At 42.0% G+C, this 17462-nt stretch overlaps 1 protein-coding gene across 2 annotated transcripts in view; it reads right to left on the reverse strand.

Moving 5' to 3' along the window:
• Positions 1–16816, reverse strand: part of HTR2A (5-hydroxytryptamine receptor 2A) — a 63759-nt gene extending 46943 nt beyond the window's left edge. The window contains exons 1-3 of one of the 2 annotated variants that reach the window (XM_048215733.2): positions 16418–16816; positions 15253–15988; positions 12232–12432 (exon numbers count right to left, since the gene is read on the reverse strand). In XM_048215733.2, coding sequence (XP_048071690.1) covers positions 12232–12432; positions 15253–15664 — 613 coding nt within the window. In that variant the 5' untranslated portion in view covers positions 15665–15988; positions 16418–16816. Of the gene's footprint in view, positions 1–12231; positions 12433–15252 lie in introns of both variants that reach the window. The other variant, XM_057308649.1, reaches the window with a different exon arrangement.
• Positions 16817–17462: the final 646 nt, after the last annotated feature.

The following is a 17462-nucleotide window of genomic DNA, read 5'->3' on the forward strand; positions in this document are numbered from 1 at the left end:
GTGAAGAAACCAGACAAGACATGGCTCCTCCCTACCCTTGAAGTTAAAAGCCTGGTATATTCTGCATGGTTGAACAGCTGTGCACTTCTAGTAGAGAGGTTTACATGGTTCCTTACAAATATGTGTACGTGCAGTGTACAAATCTGAAATCTTGACCGTGAAATACAGTCCATGAGAATACACATAAAAAAATTCAATTTCTAAACTGCTAGTTCAGGCAGCGTTTCTTGAGGTATACCGGTTATCTGGGAATGGGCTCTAAGCATATGCATTGTACAGTAACTTTAATGTGCTTCCATTGTTTCCTTATAAAAAAGTCCTCCTTCACAGACACAAAGGAAGTTCTCATCCAAGGGTGAAATAAGTCGTCTAGGGTCATGGGTTATCACTTTTGTCTGTTTCACATGGTTTCAGAAACTGGTCTGAGAATGGTTACTATGGATGCTTAGAGACATACTTCACTTTCACAGTTCAGTCTTATTGTTTGAGTTTTTCAGTTTTCTTTAACACTCTTAACATCTGGCTAAACGATAAAATACCTCAAAATAAGCAGGTGAACAAGGGCCAGCTAAGACCTTTCACTGAGGAAAGGACTGGGCAGGGGCGGTTCTGAAGACCGTAACCAGAATCTGAAAGTTTTCCATTCCCCGGAGGAACATTCCCTATTAACGCTGTTCTGTAACCGCTTTCAATTTTATGAGAAATGTAAACAGTCAAAAAAGAAACCTCATTAATAAAATGAAAATATTTCTTGCTTGACTTAATAAGTCTCTCTCCTGCTGAGCTGAAAGCACCAAGTTACTGAAAAGACAAAAGTGTGACTTTAGTTTTTGCCTGAAGTTAGTGAAATTCTCATGGAATGTCTCTCATTCTTAGCTTCTATGAGCCAGCCTTGCCAAACCTGTTTCTATGGAAACAGGCATTAAATCTGAATACCGAAAAAGCTACTCTAGAGATGTGTATGCAAACCTTTATTGTCTGTAGGTGGCCAAGTGAGGTCCTGTACATAAAACAGCTGGCATAGGTGGACAGATTAAAGATGACTTACTGTCAGGGGGAAAAGCTGCAGGGGCCTCTCAAGAAACCCTATTTCTCTTCCTCCCTTTATTTCCCTATCCCTTCCTTCCATGTCTCCCTCCATCCTTATTCATTTACTTCATTCAAACAGCATAATTGAGCTCCTATATATGGCTAAATACATTCATACTTTGTCTCCTATGTGTCTGATTCCTGGGTAAGTGGGTTTAGGAGACAAAAGAAATAGGGTCTTCAGGTATATGTGGGGAGCATGTGTTGTTAAGCCAGAATGATAGGGCAGGGTTGGTGAATTTGCATCTAAGAATTATGCCAGAATAGAATGCTTGAAGCCCTAATAGAATGCTGGCAGAATTGTAGAGGAAGCTGCTGGGAGATAGAAGAGGAACCTCTCCTTTCCCTTGGATTAGAGGAACCACAAATAACATGGTTTGTGGTACATCATGGATATTTCCTAGGGGATTCAGTAGCCAGTGCCTAAAACAAACACACAATAACCAGTGCACCACGCAAGACAACAAAGGAGGATCAAATTTCTTCCAGACAGGCTTGAATAGCTTTCATTGGATTAAATGAAGTTTTAATAAGCAACAACCTTAAAAAAAATGGGTTAATTGCTGTATCAGAACTAAAAAGCACCCCTGAATAAACAGACTGTGCATTTCTATATCCTGGGTGGTTGCCAAAGTTCCTATGTCAAATGTGTAAACTGGGTGGTTTCCTTAAATGTGGTAGGAATTGGTAATGTCTTAACCATTTGAGTGTCGCCTGTAAATGTGGTTCCTCATGTAGACCTTCAGTGGTTCATTTGGGAGTTAGCAAAGGAACAGAGAAAACACGTAGTATTGAAAGCAATCAATCCATAGAATTAAATACGTAAAAGGAAAACAGGTAAGGAATGAGACATATTTTTGAATGAGGACCATGTCCAGACACGTGTGTATACGATCTTGAAATTCCCTTCACTGACTAATCAAAATGCATTGATCACAGTCAACTAGAACAACCCATGGAAAGAATGTACTCTTCTCAGTAATTCACAAATGGAGGACAGCGGATGGTTTAGAAAAAACAACTTGAAGAAAGGGCCGAAACCAGAGAAATTGCAGCAAAGGTTTGAAGTGCAGATAGAGTTCAAGGATATCCAAGTGAAAGGGGACTGAGGCATTCTCAAGGGCTGAAATCTGAGGGAGCTTTGCTTGGTACAACCCACTGACCCACTTGCTCCTCTGTTTGTGCTCTGCACTGAATGGTAATGGTGAGGTTCAAGGTTAGCTCAGACTGTGGGTGCTGGTCTGGAAAGGCAGGAGGGATGAAGGGTGAGTTTGCATTCTCTCTAGTCGGAGCTGCTGCATTCTCACATTGAGAAAGTACTCATGTATTGAGTACATTATTAGTCTCCTAGATATGGCTGGGAAGCAGAAAGGCTTTGGTGACCTTGAACAGTAAAAAGGGCAGCCAAAGCTGGAGGGTGCTTTGAGGTGTGAACGATGGGACAAAATGCAGCAAGCAAGGGTAGAGTCTTTAGGGAAGTTAACACAAGTCAGAGATGGATGGGGAGGAGTTGGAGATACTTTGGGGGAAGAACAGGAGGTAGGGACAAAGTACATAAGAGCATGGATGGTCCTAGAATACCTGTTTGGAAACTGAAAATTGGAAGAGGAATTGGAAAGTAGAAGTAGGGAAAGGGGGAATTAGCCTTAATGGCCTTTTCATAGGAGAACGGGATAAGGCCTTCTGGTTGGAGAATGAAGGTCTGAGGTTGAGAAAACCTAAGTAGGAAAACTTGAAAGATCCACTAGAGACCAAAGGACTGACCACAACGAGGGTCCAGGCAAAGTTGGAAACCAGAGAGCTGTGACACCATGTGATTCAGTGTGACTTTCTCCAGCAGTTCTTGGTGATGTGGGTGCAGTAACAGTGAGGGGTGGTGGTCTGAGTGATCCAGGGTTGGGGTTTTGTTGGGGCAAGGAAGGAACGGGTTCTAGGCTCGGAAGGGTGCTGGTGATACCCTATAGGATGATCTACCACAGCCTCTGACTCGAGCGTTCCTACCTTCTAGCCCGGAAGGGACGGTTAGATCTGGAGAGAGTGGAAGCTCCATAACCTGCACGTACCTGCCCCAGCCCGTGGGCAGGAGGGGGCAGCATACGGATGCTAGTGCTCTGCTCTCCGTGTCCAGAAGAAACAAAAGTCTCAGCCCTGTCCCTCCTTTCCTTCCTCATTTTCCTTGAGAGAAGAATGCTCAAAAGAGCAAAAAAGTCCACGAAGCAGACCAAAATAGCAGACTGACCAGGCATAAAGCACTTCTTTACCACCAAATCACTTCTTAATTTTCCTCACCAGTTTCCAGTAGCTCTGGAGAGTTGATGCTAAGTGCTGTTTTATTGAGCATATTGTCCCATAGCTATTGCTGAGTCTGCCATGCAGAAAGAAGTCAGCTGTCATTCTGGCAGGTTTTGAGCTACGTGGGCCATTAAATGGCCTCTTACCCATGGGCAAGTGTGGTGAAGGACAACCAAGGATGTGTCCTCCAAGAGTATAGCCTTTCTGATGTTTCTAAGTATGAATTGCTGGTCAGCAGGGGAGGGGTCCTTAAATTCTGCACCTGTGGGCAGAAGGGGACAGGACCGTGGCACTCTAAGAAATAAGAGCAGGTGGGCTGAGTTGACATTGGCTCTGCAGAGCCTTTGTTTCAGGGCTGTGACAGTATGGCCGGCTACGTGGCAGCTGTCTGGTGCCACAATATTCTTGGGAAGGACTGTAATCTCCATGTGGCTGTGAGCATCCCTGCCCCTGGACACTGGCCCCCTCACCTGCAGACTGAGGTGGTGCCCAGACCTCCTTCCTAGCTTTCTGGATAGGACATTGCCGTATGGTGGAAGCAAAAAGAAGACCATTTTGCTTCACCCAGGAGAGAAAATAAGAAACCAAGGGAAAAGAAGAGTTAAAATAATTCCTCAAATTTGCCTTTGTGTCCTGGTAGGTGCTAGCCTACATTGTGACTTCCCAGCAGTGGAAGAGAGAACAGGTAACCCATTCTCTTCCTCTCCTGGTTGCTTGATGAGTCTTTGGACTCCACTTGCTAGGCTGACTGACTCCTGCAGGTGAGGGAGTTGGGCATAAACCTGTCAGGTCCCAGAGGAGAGAATCCCAGGAGGACTCAGATACTTTGTTTCAGGCACTGGAGCTGGGAATGCTTCCCACCCCCACTCTGAGCATGAAGGCCAACAGAACAATGGATTTAAGCACATTTTATTCAGTTGACTGAGTTTGTATATTTGCAAGTACTTTTCAAGAAGATAGGATATGATAGAAAAATTAAGCATAGTTCACTATTCTTCTTGGACCTAAATTGCATGTGATTTTTAAGATGCTAAATGCTAAAATTTCAAGTAGTTATATTTATTTACATTCACTTTGTTCTACATAGAGTGAGTGCTCACAAACACGGAAAAATAGAAAAGACCAAAAAAGTGCACAGGCACACTGCCTAAAAGGCCTAGAAAGTTCATTTATAAATCCACACAGGATTTCAATAAAACCATTCCCCCTCTTCCTGCCCCGAACTAGATAAAAGCTAATTTCTAAAACTCAAAGCACGTGAAAATGGTTATGAAAAGTCTAAGAATGAGGGAGTTGATCTAAGGTAATAAATGCCATTATATATTCTCAACTGAAAGTATACTCGGGTGAAAGAGTAAACTGATAACCGAACAAGTCCAGAAGTAAATCCGAATATATATGGGAACTTGGGTTATGATAAAGTGGCGTTTCAAATCAGTCGGGGAAATAAAAGGTAAAAGTAGCTGTGTAGAAAGAATAAAATCGCAGCTTAAATTCTAAATGGTTCAAAGACTTAGTCTTCCATTACCTTCATTGGTTTTATATATATATATATTTTAACTTTGTAGTAGGAAAGGCAAGCCCGGTAATGATTCAAAATTCAGAAGACCTAAAGAAAAGAACATACATAAAAAATCATATAAAAACAAAGATTCATGTGGAAAAACCCACCAGTTTCAAATGGCCAATAACACACTGGGAATACCTAGATAAATTGTGAAAACAGATAAAAAGCTAACCCTGCTAACTTGTTAGGAAGAAACCAAGAACCTTACAGAAAAGTTTACATGTTGTAACACTTAGACACAAACCCCATGTTTACTCAGTCACAAAACCTCATGACCTAGGTACTGTTACTGTAATTTATTCGTTGGGAACTTGCCCTATGACACACATCTTAGGAGCGACAGAGCCAGGTAGTCTGACTCCGGACTTTTTTAGTTTATAACCAAGCTCTATGATGAACCAACTATACAAAATGGAAATTTCATAGACAAAAAGATGCTCAGAGTCCTCTATAAAAAAATTAAAGCTACACTGAGTTATTATTTTTACTGTCCCTCAAAGTTTCTTTATAAATCTGCACTAAGACAGTAGATTTCTGACCTGCCTAAAGGCGAGAGTTGTACCTGGTGACTGAAGCGTTCAGTTGAGGATTTATGCAAAGGTGTCGGATTGTGAAGACAAAGGTTCTGAATAAATGTGACCCAGCTTGTCTTTATCCTATTACAAAGGTAGTGGTGGAGAATAGCAGTCACAGATAACCTTGAGCAGGGAGGGGAAAAAAACCCCATTCTATTAGGACTTGCAATACTTGAAAATTACTCTGAGCTGCAAATCTATTTCTGAAATAGAAGGAAAAAAAAAGTTGGGGTCTTTGCCTGTCCTATGACAACGTGAAAAATAGTCCTTTTCACTTTTTCTATCTAACCTGTACCTTTACCTGCTAAAGACGGAATAAAGTATTTTCTCTTCTTGATGTTGCAAGGCGATCGTCGTGAGGAGAGCGTTTGCTCATTTTTTTATATTGTGGTGAAGTCACGGTTACCTCTGATCATGGGAATTGGGTTTATGAAGGGATGATGAAATCCAGAAAATCCTAGGATCATTCTTAATCTAATGCGTCAGTCTTTTCTGTCATCAGTTTTTTACTCAGAGCTCACAAATAGAAAGGGCAATTCATTTGTAATTACGTTCATTTTCCTCAGAATTGGATGAAAGCCTTGGCAACAGTAAAATGACCAAGCTGGTAGCAGTAAGCAGGGGGTCGCAGCCCCAAATCTCAGAAATACCAAGTGCGGGGAACCTTAGTCATCTAGGCTGTGGTTCCCAAGGTTGCCATTTGTTAGATCTGAGCAAACGTGGAAGGTCGTCCACCTTCTCCATGAAGCCTTCTCTCCCACGCCACAGATGTTATGATGATCAAGAATGAAACACTGATATTTGTGACAAAACTATACAGAAGGCTACAGGGAAAACATAGCAATCTGCTGTTTTTTTTCTAATTTCCCCCTCTTGACAAATGTGAAGTCCTCAGATTCTACCTGCTAATAGTTTTACATAAATTAGTCCTATTTTACCAGCATGGGCTCAGACCATCCATACCACCCTGAAATCTTGCTTTTTGCCCTTATAATCGTGGACATTTTTCCAGTTTCATAGCCAATAACCCCACCTCAGTATTTTTTTTTTTAAAGATTTTATTTATTTATTCGACAGAGATAGAGCCAGCCAGCGAGAGAGGGAACACAAGCGGGGGGAGTGGGAGAGGAAGAAGCAGGCTCATAGCGGAGGAGCCTGATGTGGGGCTCGATCCCAGAACGCCGGGATCACGCCCTGAGCCGAAGGCAGACGCTTAACGACTGCGCCACCCAGGCGCCCCATCCTAATTGAATATTTTAGACTTTTTTCATCAAAAGACTCATTTTGCCATTCCACTTGAGATAGTAACTATAATATTCTTAATGAATTCTAAAACAAACATAGAACTTCTAATTCTGCCCTTGGAATATTGATTTATTTATTTATTTTTAAAGATTTTATTTATTTATTTGACAGAGATAGAGACAGCCAGCGAGAGAGGGAACACAAGCAGGGGGAGTGGGAGAGGAAGAAGCAGGCTCATAGCGGAGGAGCCTGATGTGGGGCTCGATCCCAGAACGCCGGGATCACGCCCTGAGCCGAAGGCAGATGCTTAACGACTGAGCCACCCAGGTGCCCCCCCCACCTCAATATTAAGAGCTATAAGATGTTCTGTAATTAGGATAAAAAAATAGAGAACCATAATCCAATCTTTTCTATTTTCCAAGACTTCTGAGTTAAAGGTTCTTATCTACTTTCATTTTTCTGTATGACAGATGGTCTGAAGTAGGATTGGTAGGTCAGATTTTAACAACTTTGCCTACACTGTCCAAGAACAATTCATATTCACACAAATAAGACCAGAGCATACATAGGGCATCCCTCTGGGTGTTTCCACTTATTTTAATTTTGCCAATCAGATGAAAATGGTAATGAATTGTTTTAAATTACATTTCCACGACTGTTAAAGAAACTAAGCATTTTCCAATCCATTTGTTCACTTTTCAGCATTTATTGTCCATTTCATGTCTGTTCATGTTCATATTTCTTTCCCTACTGGGTAGTCTTTTTGTTTATTGAAATGTAGGTACTCTTTGTATGTTAGGAATATCAACCCTTGGTCTGTTTATACATACTGATACTTTCTTTTGACTTGGCCTGTATTGATTTTTCAGCCATAAAACTTTTTCTCATGTAGTAAGCAATGTCTATATCTTTATAGTTTGCGCATTTCTTTGACTTGATTAAGAAGCTATTGCACTATTAGGTTATTTTAAAAATAAGGAGAAGTCTAAATTGGGACTCAAAGTGAATGAGGAAATAATACAACTAGTTGGATTATTGATGATCTTCTAATAGACATACCAGTGCAATTACTTGGGGTAGGACTGCAATAATAAAAGGAATGGAAAAGTCAAATAATTCAAACTGATTGGGATGGGGTGAAGGAGAGAATGATCTTGTACAAGTCAGTAAATGCATGAAATAAGGTAAATGAACTGTTACAAAGAAAATATATGAAATAGAAGATGGGAGGAATAAAATTGATTTTTGTCACTTATGGTAATATAGACAGGATGAATTTATCAAAAGGCAGAGGTAGGAAGATTGTGCTGTAAAAATGTGAAAATATGAAAGGAAAAGGACATGACAAAAATGAAGAGAGGAAAACGCAATGGAGAATTTCAAATGAGGAAGAGGTATGCTAACACTAGTTTCAAATAAGGCAGAACTCAAGGCCCAAAACCTTGTCTCGGGGTTGGGGAGATGATAAAATTGAAGTTAAGGCCACCAAGGTAGTCAGGATTTCAGGAATTAAGATTCTGGAGTTAAGGGAAGAGAAGGAAGTTATTAATTTGCCAGTTTGAGGGATAGACTGAGAGACTAAAAAGCTGAAGAGTCAGCAGCAGTCCTGTAGTGCTGAGAGGATAGGAGTTCAGAGTTCCTCAAAATGGAGAACACCTCAGGCTTTCATTTGAAAAAATGAAGGAATATACCCCAGGTGTAAGGATAAACTAAAAAACAGTGCTTATGAAAAGCCAGCCTAAAATAAGCTCAATCCCTGATTGGATTAAGGGGATTTATTGCAATTTCCTGCTAAAGCTAAAGAATGCCTCTCTGCATAAGAATATTAACAATTTTTTTTACGGTGTCCAGTATTCAATAAAAAAAAAAAAATTACCAGGTATCCTAACAACCCAAGGGAAAAAGACCTCAATACAATATCCCAGGTAATCAGCTGTCCAGACATCTGTAATTAACTTAAAAGATGAAAACATGGAGAATTATTTCGGACACCTATAATGGGAGTTTTTAAACTAGAAATACAGTGACCTATTAAGGCTACGATACGTTTGTTTAGCAGCAAGTTTGAAATTGTTGGTGAAAGGATTAATACGGAATGCCCCTTCTAAACTGCTTGAAAATCAGAAACCTTGAATTGTATATTGAGCAAAAAATACGCTTAAAATGAAGGCAAGATAAGGATGTTTAGAATAACAAGCTGAAAGAAAACTACATGGTTATTCTAAAGCTCTTCAGAAGTAAGGACTATGAATCATGGAAATGACAGGCAGAATCATGGAAATGACCAAAGCAATGATGGCAACAGAAATGGTCAATACGTGGGAAAGCGTGAGTAGAACACTTAAGTCCTATGGGTTTTAAAAGGATACTTAAAATTAGACAATAGGAAAAAAAAAATAACATGAAAGGGGTAAATAGAATTAAAATATTCTAAAGTTTTTCCATTATCGAAGAAATTATAAAGTAATTAGTCTCTATTAGGCAAAAAAAAAAAATCACAAGGATTTAGAAGAATGGATAACAAGCTTATAAAGGGGAACAATGTTCTTGATCAGGCCATTATAAGGCAAGGATAGAAACTAGAATATAGAATAAACGGGACAAAAGAAAAAACTAACAGGGTAGTTTTAAACCCAAATCCTGTATATCTGGGCTCCATTAAATATAAATATAGTAAATATTCCAATTAAAAGATAGAATGACTGCATTAAAAAAACTTTATGTGCTGCTTGTAAGCAATATACTTTAAGTATTAAATCAGAAGTAGTAAGATGGAATAAGATATATTCAGAAGGTAACCAAAAGAGAACTGGCGTAGCTATATTCCTATCAGACGAAGTAGGCGTGAAGGCAAGAAGAACTGCATGTAATGACGAAGAATCAATATAAAAGAATTTCAACTTGCTATGTAGCTAATAACTGAAGACAAGGTAGAAAATGTAAATAACCACTGAAGAAAGTTTAGAGTTGTAATTAAAGATATCATTTAAAAAGGTACTAGGGTGAGATTTAGAACTAAGTTCTACATAACCTTTAAAGAACATTCCTGTTTAAATATTTGAAGACCACAGAGAAAAAACGGTAATGTCCCAAATTTAATATAGCTAAAAAGAAAAAGAAAAACACCGTGTAAGAATAATTAACCAACTAACAAAGTCCTCCAAAACCGATTTCATTTATGAATGTATTTCAGGAATGCAAGGGCAGTTCAAATTCAAATCTATCAAGAAAACAAAATATCAGTTTTTCATCTTCAACTTATTGATATATCAGTAGGTGCTGAAAAGGCCGTGTTCATTGGTAGAAGAACCTGTTAGATTGTATACACACAATTCCATCTAGACTAAGTATCTAAACGTAAAACAGAAGTGGAAACACTAGCAGAAAATCCAGAATATTTGTGCTAAAGCGCCTTCAGGGTCCTGGTTAGAACTTTTTTTTCTTAAACCGTTCCCAACTGCCATCTCCTCAGCCGTATATCTGGTATAGAGCCTATTGTAACCTCAGCTTTGTTTCCTTGGTTGCCTTCCTCCACCACATCGTTGGAGGCCTCCAAATACGTATCTTACTCATCTCAGTATATTTAGTGCTACACACATAGCAGCTATCTTGTAAGTATGGCCAAACTGATGATGGCCCCTCCTAGCACCCCCTCAACCATTCCAACCTGTTGTCTACTGGAGGGATCCCTGAATGGAGCGATGTCCTCCTGTGCAACTTCTCTGTGGTTTATTTTCTGTAAGCGCTTTAGACACTGCGGGTTGGCTGTCTTTGCTCAGAAACCGCCCTTACTACTAGTGCTGTTGAGCTTCACTGGGACAGAGCAAGGGCTGTCAGTGTGGCAGCAGGTAAAAGACGGGTGACGTTCCCAGCGTCTGTCTCACCAATGGGAGTGTGCGCAAGGGTAAAACTAGAATAAAAAAATAGCATGGTTTGCTTTGTTTGCATTATTGGCCCTTTGCTGATCACCTGTGTTTCAGTGGTCCTTAACCCTGGTTGCACCTTAGTCACCCGACCATGGACCACTTAAATCACAGTGCTCCACAGGGGTTCTCAGGTGCAGCTGGGATCGAGAGCCACTAGTCCTTCATTCTCTTGCTCTGTTAGGAGTCTAAGATTGCCATGGGCCCAGAAACCACAAGATACTTTTTTTTTTTTTTTAAACAAATGGTTTCCTCTAGAAGGTCATGTAGCAGTAAGAGCAGGGCTTGGTGCCAGAAAGTTCGGAGTCTTAGCCCTGTTGCTAAGCTGGAGAGCTGATCGGCAATCTACAAAACCTCTCTATGCTCTGGTTCCCTAATGCATCAAAAACCCACAAGATCTTCCTATCCTTAGGAAGTTTAAAATGGAAACTAGATAAGACCCTTCCAAACTTTGAAAATCCTTCAAATGTAATTTGTTAGCATTTCCATCATAAAATTACACTGTCCTATTTCCTGGCTGTGGGGTCTTGTGCAGATCATTTCATTTGTTGAACCCCAGTTGGCTCATCCACAAAATGGAGCTACCGACTCTGCAAAGGACATGTTTAGCAGCAAGGCAAGCAATAGGAACTGAAAAGCACCAAATATCCTATTGTGTTTGCTATGAACTTGGATTTTTATTAAAAAGACTCAGAAGTTTTTGGTGTTAAGCCTGCCATCAAATCCCACGGTGTCTCTCTCCTGTTTGCAGATGCTGGCACCTATGTGGCCATAAGCAGGTGCCTGAAAAGCTTTGCAACCTTAAAACGAATCCCAGGGAATTTTTGGTTACAGACCAAGCCTGCTTAGGTGACAGGTGCCATTGACTTAGCTACCAGGGAGCTGCCCTGTTGGCTCCCATTACCTGGGCTTTCCTGCCTGTTGAGTGTGTGTGACAGGAGATCAATACTGGTGAGAGGTGAATGTGTAATCACAGCAAGTGAAGTGGGTGTGGGGGGACATACCAAGAGGAGAGGTTACAGAGGCACTGGGCAGACGGAAATGCCTTGCCCCTGAGCTAGTCCTGCCACCTTCTTCTGTCTTCACCTTCTGCCTTTGAGTTATAGCACCTGGTACCTTTCTCCAGCCTCCGGAAGCTGTGTATTCTCCAGCATGGGGATCTGCAGTCTTGAACTGACAAGTCCCATGATGATAAATGTGGAGGTCTCTGGGGGAACTCAAGATGCAGAGTAGTGAATCTGAAAGTGTGAGATGGGGAAGAAGCACTCGGAAGTGGCTAGGGCACAAATATTTCTAATTTTGGCTGTGTAGGTATATATGTTCCTAACTGTGTAGACTTATGTTGTCAGCCAGTGATGTTAATACTTTTTCTTCCTAAAGCCAATCTGATAATTACTACATTACAACCTCTCTCGAGACGACAACAACAAAAACCCCATAGAGTCATGGTGTCAGGTTTTAGTCCAACAAAACAAACTCCTTCTTTGGAAGGCATGAATGTTGATCTCAAATGAGCCCCTGAAATACTGTACCCACTTACCCACTGAGATGGTCCAAACAGCAATAATTTTCAGGAAGGCCTTAGTTCTGGAGTTGAATCGGCTGTGATGGATGGGGTTCTGGATGGCTACGTAGCGGTCTAGTGAGATGGCACAGAGGTGCATGATCGAAGCCGTGGAGAAGAGCACGTCCAGGTAAATCCAGACCGCACAGAGCTTGCTCGGCAGAGGCCACCGGTAACCTGCGATGCAGAGTGAGCGTCAGCAAGGGATCTCAGGCCTCCCGCGGTTCCTGGAAGTGACCCTGCCAGAAGGGTTCATTCTGGGGGAGGTGGGGAAGGCACAGGTGGTGGCAAAGGGCAACACAAGATATTTTCAGTGTTTTAAAAAACCTAAGAACAATTGGTACTGAAGGACGGTAAGATCCTACTAGCTGATGAACATAGGGTTTAGAAATTTCTTGTGGCTGGAATTATGCCAGTGTGTTGTGGTAAACTTGGGGTGTCTTCAGGGTTTCTCTTGCTCTGTGTCCCCTAACATCTACCTTTTTTCTTTGTTTTTAATGAGTTAGAAGTCTCTCAATGTCTTTTGAGTTCCTCTATTAAAATGCCTCTTATAGGACACTTTTCACATCTTTGACCTACTGTGGGTTCCCTGAGGTTCGGCCCACCTCTTAATCACTATAACTGCTCAGTCTTGCACAGTGATGTCATTTAGTGGTCTCTCAATAAATGCTATTAGTGTGAATAAATGATGAAAAAGTCCAGATTGAGAGTATTTTTTAGGAAAAAAGAAAAGTAATTACATAATGCTTTAGGTGTTCAAATCAAATTTGGGAGGTGTGGGGGAACTATGCAGAAAAGCATGGTGTTCTTGTCCTGATGAATGTTTCACGGCAGTGGTGCTCAAACTCGAGCGAGCCTCAGTCTCCTAGGTAGGGTCTTAAAATGGTACTGCTGGACCCCACCGCGAGGTGCTGATTTTGTGACTCTGCAGTGGGGCAGGAGAATTGCCATTTCTAACAAGTTTCCAGGTGGTGCTGCTGGTCCAGGGATGACACTTTGACAACAGCTGCTTGCAGCAGTGGTTGTCAGCCCTGGCTGCACTTGAGAATCAGCTGAAGAGCTTTTTCTCTAGGTCTTGGGGCTTAGGAGGATAGGAGGAGGTGGGCCCCAAACAAAGTGTTCCATAGCTCTCCTGATGATCCCACTAAGAAGAGCACTGCAGGAGGCCCGTAATGCATATTCTAAGTGTCCTGTTTTTGTTTTAAAGGGGATCAAATGGTTATATAAACCCAAATTAGTTTTGAAAACTGCATAAGTGGTGATGTTACATGGAGTACAGGTGAAAAGGCAATCCTAAAGATCACCTTTTTCTTTACAACAGTCCAGACCCACAAAGCTGAACAAATTCCACGTTTGTGGGTATACTCTACCAAAATGCCACCACCTATATTTAGGAAAGTAAAGGGTGCAGGATACAAGCCTAACTTAATGCCTTTCACTCTATTTGCCAAAAAAAAAAAAAAAAAAAAAAAAAAAAAAAAAAAAAAAGTCTTGAACTAAAACAGGAGCCTCTTCCTTTGCAGTGCCTGGAAGGAAGCCGCACTCTGCCTGGTCAGAACTGATGTTGGCCCTTGGAGTTTTCTCTGCGAGGAGGCCGCTGAGGGCGGGCCACAGTCTGGTTTCCGAAGCAGGGATAGGGAGGGGGCGTTTCCTCACCCTGCCCGGTGAGAGAGGATCAGTCCCCAGGAGCGTTGCAACTTTGGCTGGAACTGGCTGCATGCAGAGAGGATGCCGCCAGGGGGCGCCATTGCACCCCGAGCGGGAGGCGGCGGCGGGGTCCTAGCTTCTTAACCCAGCTGGCGGGTGCCTGCTCCCTACCTGCCACTGGGGTCACCCCCGCCCTCTGGCAGTGGTTTTGGTACCCTGACGGGACCTCTGGGAGCCATGCACCACTCCCGGGAGTTAGCCTTTGAGGCGGGGGTCGGGTGTTAGGAGGGGAGAACCTCTGCAGCATGTCTGGGAAATGACAGGCAAATTTGATGAAATCATCCTGGTGTGAGATTTGAGTGGTCAAAGGGAGGTTGGCCTTGCAAGGAGCAGTATGCACCCCACGCAACCGGCGCCTGCTCTTCATTGCCATCTCTTGCCTCCTCCATACCCCCCAGCGTTGGGGTAATACACATATTTTAGCCCTTAAGGCTTGACCAGAAAATCCTCTCTTACAAAGATCTTAAGGTATTTCTAGCTCTGGGTGACTGCTCTGTCCCAGGGTCGGCAGTCTAAATACTCTTTTAAAAAGAAATCCAGCTGTATCACTCATAATTTGAAAAGAACATGACATTCTGCTTCCCGCTGAAGCCGTCTCAGTGTTTGCTGACTTGCTAAGAGGTTTGACTCTTTCAAACTGTTGAAGAAAGCTAGATTAATGTCTTCCCATTTGTTTTCTACCCTCCTCCAAACCAGACTGGAGGAACTGATGTATATGTATTTTTAAAGAGTTGAGGGTATAATTCAAAGACACCCTTCCAAATCAGCTTCTCTGGGGTAGGGAATAATCGAAACTGGAGTAATTCATTTATTCTAAGGCAGAATCTGCATATTTTAACATTAAACCCACTGTACCACTAATGTTCTCCCTGCACATGGTCCAGGGTAATTGGGAAGGTTTAACCACTCCATTAGAAGTGCAGAAAACTGTGACAAAGATAACTGTTCTGTCTTGAAGGCTGAAATATTGGGGGATATACAGAAGCGAAAATCAAGTGGATTCAGAATGACAGCTAAATTCCTGCTTTATGACTGTATTGAGGGCATTTAAAGTGACTACCTAAAACGTACGTGTTTCCCAGCACAAAACTCTCCAAGGATAATATGTTGTCTGATCTTTTAATATATGAAAGCTCACTTTAAGATTTAACTAGTGTAACATGGTGGACCCTGGTCTATAAATAAGCCCTTGTGTTTAGTTTGTCCCTTGAGCCCCAGCTCATCTGCTCATAACATGCACATGCTGTCTGTTAGCAGTGTGGGTGCAGCTGGGAAGCTAATGCCACTCACCATACAGGATGGTTAGCATGGACACGGGCATGACAAGGAAACCCAGCAGCATATCAGCTATGGCAAGTGACATCAGGAAATAGTTGGTGGCGTTCTGCAGCTTTTTCTCTAGGGACACTGCCATGATGACGAGTATGTTTCCAGCAATGGTTAGAATAATCACCACAGCTGTCAACAAAGCAGACCAGTTTTTTTCCTGGAGATGAAGTAAGGAGAAGCATGGTGGTGAGAGACAGCCCTCACAGGAAAGGTTGGTTCGGTTTTCCGAGTCCACTGTCCAGTTAAATGCATCTGAAGTGTTAGCTTCTCCGGAGTTAAAGTCCTGGATGTAGAGCCTTGGGTCCTCATGTAATTGCATTAAGGAGTTTGTAGTTGAGCTCAAAGAAGCATTTTCCTCGAAAAGAAAATCCATTTCTAAGCTGGAATTGGTAGCCGATGAAGTAAAGAAAAACTAACAAGTTACAGCCTCAGCTCGCCCTCCATCTTTCTGTCCCCACACTCCGTCACACTGAAGCCGGTGTACATGCTGGGCTCTTTTGGTTGCTTTTTTTTCTCATTATTACAATGGGGGCTGAACCGCAGTGGCTCTTTGTATCTCCTTCCTTCACGGTGTTCGTGGAGTCTTGTTTAGTTTCATTTTTTTTTTTTTTTCTTCAAAGCAAGGTCAAAAAAGCAGAATGAACTTTTTGACATAGAGGTCGCAGAGTTTTGAGCATTCGGGGAGAAAAATGTGATCCTGGCCAGAAAAGAAAAGTTTTGTAATTACCAGGAATCTCATTGAGCTCTAGCTCATTCCGTTGGTTATACTGATCGCACTAGTTTATCCACAGCAATATTAAAACAGCATGCAATCCAAAACACTGGGGTGGTATGCAGTCTACATTAAGAAAGTCAATTAAAAATACATCCAGTGTTAATCCCATAGTAATTGGACGTACTTGGGGTTCTAGTTCTCAGTCTCTAGGCTGAATTGCCACAGCTGCTGTTGGGAATTTCCATTTGCATTATGCTTAGTTAATAAAAGAAGAAAAGTCTTAAGCAAAGATTAGCAGACAACTTTCCACACTAGAAATTCTCATTGAAATGATAACATTTTGGCCAAGCAGGATTTCCAGCCGGAAAGAAAATTAGCGCAGAAATAAAACACAGCAGCGTGAGAACTTACATTTGTCTTCAGGGTCCACACGTTAGACACACTTTGCCGTTCTGTGGCTTGCTGCATCTTCCATGGTAATTAAGCCAGTGTAGAGTCCCTTCTTTTGGAGCGTCAACCGGCATAATAGGATAGTAATTTGATTTCTGTTTTGCTGACTTCAAAAACTGCATGCGAGAGTAGAGCCACTTCCAGCACTGCGCGGTCTGTGTTCGCTGGCTCTGCCCCCACTCAGCTGGGTTACTCCCTCCCGTGCGGCTTGCCTGAGCGAGGCACACGTTTAGAAATCATTCATGAGCCCCTCTCCAAGTCACACGAAAGAAATCCCTCAGGAAAGTAGGCAGAGCTTCCTGTGCCAAGGGACTCGGGGTTTCCACGGGAATGGACCAGCTCTCGGGCTGCCTCGTTCACTTCACCAGACCTCCCTCTATCTGTGTGTCATAAACTGCAAGGTAGCAACAGCCAGGGAGGGCGGACCAAACAGGCTGTGGTTTTTTTTTTTTTTTCTTGTTTTTCTTTTCTTTCTTTTTTTTTTTTTTTTTCCACATGTTAACATTGGGAAGTTTTCTTAACATTAGAAATCGCCTTTTATGCAGATGGCTAAGGCAGGTAAGCTGTGCTGTGAGGTTTTGAGGGTGAAGAGAGCACATAAATAAGGCTAGAAAATGGCATATCCGGGGAGCACTGTGAGCATGCAGTACTTTCACCCGGAGCCCACAGTGCTTATGCCTGACGTGCAGTTACTGACGTCAGCGACTTGGGCTCAGAGTGGCCGAGCACCTCCTGGGCGACACTCAAACTCTTAGTAGTATTTTTACTTATTAAAAGCATGCACCATTCAACTAATTTATTTTCCCCAGAAATAAACTTAGAGGTAATTCAAAACCTCACATGTGGAAGAGCAGTCTTTCAGAGATCATTTTAAAGACCTCCTGCCTTCTTTGTTTAAAAAAAAAAAAAAAAAAAAAAAAAAACCCTTCTCAGGTTTCTACAGACCGCAGCTGTGTGGTGGATATGTAAGTTGTATATATGTATACACACTAGATCTCCTTATTTT

This window comes from Ursus arctos, unplaced genomic scaffold (assembly GCF_023065955.2).
Source record: "Ursus arctos isolate Adak ecotype North America unplaced genomic scaffold, UrsArc2.0 scaffold_10, whole genome shotgun sequence".
Lineage (NCBI taxonomy): Eukaryota > Metazoa > Chordata > Mammalia > Carnivora > Ursidae > Ursus > Ursus arctos.